The 8,152-nt window shown below is 41.1% G+C and overlaps 1 protein-coding gene across 1 annotated transcript; it reads left to right on the forward strand.

Annotated features, from left to right (window-relative positions):
• Positions 1-352: 352 nt before the first annotated feature.
• Positions 353-5,202, forward strand: LOC116023434. The gene is made up of 2 exons (XM_031264435.1): positions 353-1,489; positions 1,693-5,202. The coding sequence occupies exons 1-2, from the start codon at positions 353-355 to the stop codon at positions 5,200-5,202; spliced, it is 4,647 nt and encodes a 1,548-aa protein (XP_031120295.1).
• The last annotated feature ends 2,950 nt before the right edge of the window (positions 5,203-8,152 follow it).

The raw sequence follows: 8,152 nt of genomic DNA on the forward strand, positions 1-8,152 counted from the left end.
TAGGGGTCCCTCTCTCTTGTTCATGTTAACAAGTTTTTCTCTCTTGTTGTCTAACAAGCTTTCTACTCATCTTCCCCCATGATCCGGGTTCCTCTGGTTGTTGCCCTCCCTTTAATGCATTATATCTCCGCTTTGATTCCCTGTCCTGTTCTTTTTGGTGGTTGGTGTGCCTGCATTTAATCTCTGCTTTTGTTTCCTCTTCCTGTTCTTTTTGGTGGTTGGTGTGCCTGCATTTATGAACCCTTTTGCTCTGGACTTTAAAACCCAAGACATCCCCCAACACATGCCCAGCCTGAAATCCCTGTACTCTAACTATCACCCACCAATACGATTTCCTACCCTTCAGCAACAAATGGCTTCCTCTAGTCATGCCAATGATTCACTCACAGCTCACTATGAAGGCCTCACCATCCAGGACAGCGACGACATCAACATTCCCATTAATGTTGAAGACCTTCCTTCCCTCCTTGACGATGACGCCTTCGCGTTGGTCGGCACTGTCTTCACGGAAAAGCAGGTCAAGTTCCCTTTCATGAGAGACACCATAGGCACGATCTGGCGTCCACAACGCGGTATGATGGTTAAAGAGATCCAAACCAACTTGTTTGTCTTCATTTTCTTCCATGAGAAAGATATGCTGAGGGTTTTGGAAGATGGGCCTTGCTCTTATGAACAAAACCTCCTCATCCTGCAAAAGCTTGGCAACCAAGAAAATCCCTTGGATGTTGACCTCACCAAGGCTGAGTTTTGGGTCCAAATACACAAAGTAACAAGGCAGCTTATCAACATCCAAACGGCAGAAAAGATAGGCAACAGTCTGGGTGAGTTCGTGAAAGCCGATATCACCAACTTTGATGGCACATGGAACGCCTTCATCAGGATCCGGGTCTTGCTAGATGTCACAAAGCCCCTAAAAAAAGGTCTCACCATCACTTTGTCCACAGGAGAGGACTTGAGGTTGGAATGCAAGTATGAACGTTTGCCAACTTTCTGTTTCAGTTGTAGAAGAATAGGCCACGGAGAACGCTATTGCCCCATGCAACTCGAGGAGAATGAATGCATCAGATCCTACGGCCCCGAACTCAGAGTAGGGGGAAGGCGCATGCAATCATCTGGTAATAAATGGATCCTATCCGAACGCCCTGCAAAAACCCTATCTCCGGCCGCCACTCCTACCAGCGACAATCAGCATGTTCATCCTCAGGCGGGTTTCCCAAGGTACGAGGTTACCGTTGGTCAAAGCACTGTTCCTGATTCGGCTTACACGCTGGGTAATGACCAGAGCGCAGCACCCCAGGCTATCTTTAATGCGACTGCCACGCTCGAGGAATCCTCATTTAATGCCCATATTGTGGCGGCTGAAACGCTCCCTCTTAGTCAACCAAGTACCTCTGTTCTGGGCCTACTCATTCAAGAACAAAGAAGTAGAAGAAGATCTCACGAGGATTTTGGGCCTTTTCTTAATGGGCCGGAACGGGCTTCTGCTATGGTGATGGACTTCACTACTGATGAGATGGACCAAAAAAACTTGCTGGAGGCGGGCTCTGGTTCCCAGGCCCGCCAAGATCAATGAGTGTCTTAGCCTGGAACTGTCGTGGGCTAGGCAATCCCACGTCGGTTTAAGTCCTTGTGGATCTCATCCACAACAAGAAGCCAAATATTGTTTTCCTTATTGAGACTTTGGTGGGTCAGAACAAGTTAGAGCCCATCAAGAGGCGGTTGGGCTTTGAAGGCCTGTTAGTTGTTGAGAATGTGGGTCACAGTGGTGGATTAGCATGCTTATGGAAACACAGTCAAATGCTCAAAATCAAAAGCTATTCGCACAGACACATCGACGCGATCGTCTCCCACAATGACAGTGAACTTTACTGGCGCCTTACTGGTTTTTACGGCGAGCCAGATCGGAATAGGCGGCACATCGGTTGGAACTTGCTTAAGCACCTCTCATCCCAAGACAACCTTCCATGGGCTATTATTGGCGATTTCAATGACATCCTGAATCCAGATGAGAAGAGTGGTGGACTACCTGGCTTTGGTGAGGCGGTGGAATCAAGTGGACTCTCTGACTTCCCTTTCACTGGTCATCAGCTCACTTGGGAGAAATCAAGAGGTAGGCCTAATTGGATCCAAGCTAAACTTGATCGGATCCTCGTCAATGATTCTTGGAAAGACGCATTCGCAGAAGCTAAAGCCTGCTCCATCATCTCCTTTAGAAGCGACCACCTCCCGCTTCTTCTTAATGTTGTTTCTGTTCACCGCCATCCCCGTCATCGTCAGTTCAAATTCGAGAATCTTTGGCTCAAGGAATCCAGGTGCCGTGAAGTGGTCATTGAGAGCTGGTCAAACTCATTCGGTCTCAACCTCCTTGACAGAATTGAAAGATGTGGCAAGGCGGTTTGGCATTGGGGAAAAATGTTCACGAAAGATTTCCAGAAGCGCATCAACTATTGGGAGAGGAGAATGTCCTACCTTAAGCCTAGAACAGATCAGAGGGGATGTGCTCTTTTCAGGGAGGCACAGTACCAACATTTAAAGGCTCTGGACCAACAAAACTCATTTTGGAAACAACGTGCCAAACAGCACTGGTATAAGGATGGAGATCTTAACACCACTTACTTTCACAACGCGGTCAGGAGGAGAAGGCAAGTGAACACTATTCGCAGGCTGAAGAATAATGCAGGATCATGGGTTGACAATGGTAATCAACTAAATGCCCTTATCTTGAATTATTTCCAATCTCTGTTTACCTCCTCTGAGTGTGACATAACCCCTGTTATCCAAAGTATTGAGAGTAGTATCAGCGAGGCTCAAAATCTGATCCTTAACCGGAAATTTGAGGGAGAGGAAATTAGAAAGGCCCTCTTTGAAATGAAGCATGATAAATCCCCTGGACCCGATGGATTCACCCCTGGTTTCTACCAACATTACTGGGATATTATCGGGAGGGATGTGATAAATTTCTGTGAGACGGCTAGGCTAACCAAGCAGCTTCCCATTGGCAGCAACACCACTCACATTGTCCTAATTCCAAAAAATTCCAAGCCCGAAACCATGTCTAATCTGAGACCTATCTCCCTCTGTAATGTCCTATATAAAATCCTTTCTAAGACCATTGCCAACAGACTAAAGCCTTTGTTACCTTCTATCATCTCAAGCTCCCAAAGTGCCTTTGTCCTAGGGAGGCTAATCATTGATAATATCCTCCTTGCATATGAAGCACACCACTTCTTGAATAGGAAATCCCAAGGAAAGGGGGGAATGGTCAGTCTTAAGTTAGACATGAGCAAGGCTTTTGACAGGGTTAATTGGGACCTTGTGAGAGGCATTCTAGGTAAACTGGGGTTCCATGCTGATTTTGTTAATCTTATCTATGCCTGCATAAGTTCTGTCAGCTTCTCTATTCTACAAGAGGGCTCTGTCATCGGTTCGGTCACTCCTCAAAGAGGCCTAAGGCAGGGGGATCCCCTCTCCCCTTACCTCTTCATTTTAGTTATGGAAGGTCTAAGTGCCCTTATTCACAAAGAAGTCGAAGCTGGTGGGCTACACGAAATTGTCATTGCCAGAGATGCTCCGGCCCTAACCCATCTGTTCTTCGCAGATGATTGTCTTGTGTTTTGCAGGGCTAATTCTCTTGAGATCAACACTCTTAAAGCCACGCTGGAGGAGTTCACTACGGCTTCTGGGCAGACTATAAACTTCAATAAATCAGCGCTCCAATTCAGCAGAAACGTTGATCCCCTTACTAAGGAGGTTGTCTGTGAAACTATTGGCATCAGTGAAGGTAGCCACAGGGGTAGCTATCTCGGCCTTCCTTCCCTTATTGGCAGGCGTAAGACTGAAATCTTGGGCTTCATAAAAGCAAAGATTCTTGGGAGAATCTGCAGCTGGAACAACAAATTTCTATCACGAGCAGGCATGGAAGTCCTCATCAAGAACGTGCTTCAAGCAATCCCAACCTATGCCATGAGCATTTTTCATCTCCCCAAAACCTTGTGTAATAGCATTGAAGTTGCGGTGAATGATTTCTGGTGGAGAGGGCAAGGTTCAAGGGGTAAAGGAATCAAATGGAAACGTTTGAAGGATCTATGTTACCCCAAGTCTGCAGGGGGTATGGGCTTCAGGAGGATAGGTGATTTTAACTTGGCGCTCCTAGGCAAACAGGCCTGGAGGTTTATTGCTCACCCTGATTCCTTACTCACAAGAGTTTTCAAGTCTAAATATTTCAAGAGCTGTTCCTTTTTCGATGCTAGTTTGGGGAGCAATCCATCATTTGTCTGGCGTAGTATTCTTGCATCCCAGAAAGTGATCAATGACAACTGCAGTTGGAGAGTGGGCAACGGCACATCTATCAATATATGGAAGGACCCCTGGTTGGTCGAAGCCCCCCATCCCTTCATCCAAACAGTTATGCCCACCCACCTAAGTGATGGCACAGTCTTAGGCCTCATGCACCTCGACAATTCGGGTTGGGACGTAGACATATTGAACGACATTTTCGATGAAGAGGACATTGATAATATTCTTAGCATCCCTCTGCCAATGTCGAACCATGAAGATAGAATCATCTGGACAAAAAAGGAGGAAGGTATATATTCTGTGCGCAGCTGTTACAAATATCTGGTTGGTTATCCTTCGTTGCCCCAGCCTTTCAAATGGACAAAGATCTGGAACCTCTCTATTCCCCCGAAGGTCAAGATGTTTACATGGCAAGCCTGCAGCAACACTCTCCCAACAGCCTCGAACTTGATCTCAAGGAAGGTTGATTGCCCCCAGCTTTGTGCCCTTTGCTCAAAGGCAGTGGAGACTACATCTCATGTTCTCATTTACTGTGAGGTCGCAATGTCATGTTGGAACACATTTGATGATATCTACATGGGCACCAACTTGGACATCACAACCTGGCTCGAGAGAAATATGGAAAAGCTGTCCACGGATTATTTTGGTCTGCTCCTCACTTCATGCTGGATGATTTGGCAAGAAAGAAACAACAAAGTTTGGAACAACGGCCCGTCTTTACCTCCCAGAATTCTTGATCATGCTGCTTCATTTCTTAGCACCTGGAGGTCCCTTCAATCGTCTACCCATGCTCCCACTGCTGCCACCTCCACAACCACTTGGCAGCCCCCACCTACTGGTTATTTAAAAGTGAATGTTGATGCTGCTAATGATGCCAACTCCAAATCCACTGGGTGGCCTGTCTAGTTCGAGACAATGAAGAATCCTTCCATGCAGCGCTCCAGCTTAAGTTCAGAGGTTATCACAATGCAAAGATTGCTGAAGCCATCGCGATCCGTGAAACTCTATCATGGCTCAAGTCAAGATGCATGGACAATATCCAGATCGAATCAGATGCTCTGTTAGTGGTCGAAGGTATCAAGAATTCCAATGGTTGCACCTATCTCGACCTTATCCTGTCCGACATTAGATGCCTAGCTTTAAACTTTCATAGTTTGTGCTTTGTATTTGCCAAACGGTCCGCGAATAAAGCAGCTCACCTACTCGCTAGGGATGCTTTACTCATTGCCGACCGTAAGGAGTGGGGAGTATCCCCTCCTTCCTTTCTATTTGATGTTCTCTGTACTGATCTTTTATATCAATGGATGTCTGTTTGTTTTAAAAAAAAAAAAAAAAGAAAGAAATTTGTTATAGGGATTGGAGATGTCAGGTGAAGCTAAGCATGTTCACATATAGATTAATATGTATATTGATGACTAGATGGTGACGAAGTTCTAGACCCATTAACTCGACTTTAAAAAGAAATTTGTTTGTGAAAATCCATAAACTCTAGCGTAATGGTAGCACTAAAGGACGACTACAACATTTGGTAGGATCATAGAAGCAATAAGAAAGTTGTTGAATAAGGATTGGACATGCTGCGTCAAATGGAGCATATCTACAATCTACATATAAAGTATAGACTAATATATGTTGATTATATTGGAGGTTGGGAAAGTTTTAATTTATAACTCGGTTTACAAGTGTGTTATACTTTTCTTAGTAGAATTCAACATCTTGGTCTATAATTGATTTAGTCAGTATTATGTGATTGAAATTTATGTAAATGTGTTCGTTTAGTGGAAGTTCATTTCTTTTATTAGGCTCTATTTGAAAAAGAAGCGAGCTTGGAACATTAAACTACTTTGATTGAATTATTACCTTTCTATTTAAAATTTTTGCATCAACAAAAATAATATAAATGTTGTTTTTTTTTAATACTATTGACTCTATTACAATGTAGTACATTTTCATATATACTTTCTCAACTTACTGAAGAACAAAGAGTCAACGTCCCACTGGAGAACATATTAAGAGTTGATACAGGAATGAAATTAAAGTTGGAGCTAACCCTAACCATAATCATATCATATCCTATATATTAGGCTGTCCTCATCCTAGCAAGTCTTCCACTTGCTAGGTGAGGTGGCCATTGATGTGGAATTTTGTTTTGTTTATTTTTTTTGTCCAGGTGTCTTGCAAGCTTTCTAATTAAGAAAGCTTGCTGCCGCATGACAGCTGTGGCAGCCTTTGTGTACCTTTTTTTATTTATTTTTATTTTTTATTAGTTATTATATTATTATTTGGTTATTATATTTATAATATAATATGAAGGTGGAACCATTTTTAAAAGTGAGAGAGTATTGCAGAAATGTAGAACAAATATTGAAGAATTTGTAAATTTGAAGATGTGAAAGTGGGACCCATTTTAAAAAGTGAGAAAAATTTTTAGGATAAAAATAGCCTTATGCGTGATTGCGTGTGGGTCGTGTGAACATGCAGCGCAGCTTTTATCTGATATGGTATGTATTCTGCATGGTTTGGTTGGATGTTTGGTTGTCGGATATGAAACCTCGGAGACAGTAAACACGCCCTGGCAGCCTGGCCTGTAGGTGTGCGGCAGACATATATGCCAGAAAACAAGGCGTTGAGGTGCTGTACAACACCATCCATGGGATAAAAAGATTCTTCTGTTTTTTTTTCCTAACGTGAGCGAGGTGATCCCATTAATAAAACTAAGTTTATTGTCACTGATTTTGGTTAAAATTTAGTTTTAACAATAAAAGTATGGGTAAATGGGTAATCAAGATTCGTGGTTTTTAACTCTTAATCGTTGACCTCTAATAATTTCGAAATGGGTAATCAAGATTTCGTGGCAAATAAACGCTTAAGATTTCGAAATAGTCTCAGATTTCACTTTAACTTTTGAAGAAAAAAAATTATCAAATCCTTTAATACGCTCACTTCTCTTCTAAAATTGCATAATCCCTTTCCCACTTTTAGGCTCTGTTTGGCAGAGCTTATTTATGAGCTTATAACTTATTTTAAGCTACTAATAAGCTATAAGCTCTGTTTGGTAATGTTCCTAAAATAAGCTAGTAGCTTAAAATAAGAGCTTATTTTTGAACGTTACCTAAGGTAGCGTTTCAAAATAAGCTAGTAGCTTCCTAACTTTTTTTCCATCTTTAACCTTATTATTTTAAATAAATGATCAATTACTCTTCCCAATTAAAACCTTTTTGACCTTTTCTCTTCAATATGTTTGGTTGTAATTTCAATTTGACATTTGTGTTTGAACATTGATTTTTGTATGAACTAATCTTATGAATTATAAACATTTTGTTTTACTTTATATGTTTTCAAATATATGTTCTTACTTTATATTTTATTAAAATATATTGATTTCACTATTTTATATTTTAATATATAAACAAACCTATTTAAATTTAAAACTATTTAAATTGTGTGAAGATGTCCTTTTTAGTCTTTTTACATTTATCAGCTTATCGAAAAGCTAATTTTACCAAACACTTTTAAGCATAACAGCTAGCCTAACATCTCTTTAGATTTCAACTTCGAGCTTATAGCTTTTCAGTTTTCAGCTACTTTTCAGCTTTCAGCTACCTTTTCAGCTAGATTTGCCAAACATAGCCTTAAGCTTTTCATTTTAATCTACAGATTTTTTTTTTCAATTTCTAATTTATTTAATTGATAAAAAGGTAATGAGAAAATAAGATATTTTATTAAATGTTCTCTATTATGTTAGGTTCTTTAATTGTAATGACTTATTCTTATAAATAATATTTTTATTTATGCTATTCATTAAATGTAATTAATAAATTATTATTGTAAAATATATTCATATCTTTAAAATTTA

Source organism: Ipomoea triloba, chromosome 6 (assembly GCF_003576645.1).
Source record: "Ipomoea triloba cultivar NCNSP0323 chromosome 6, ASM357664v1".
NCBI classification, from domain to species: Eukaryota; Viridiplantae; Streptophyta; class Magnoliopsida; order Solanales; family Convolvulaceae; genus Ipomoea; species Ipomoea triloba.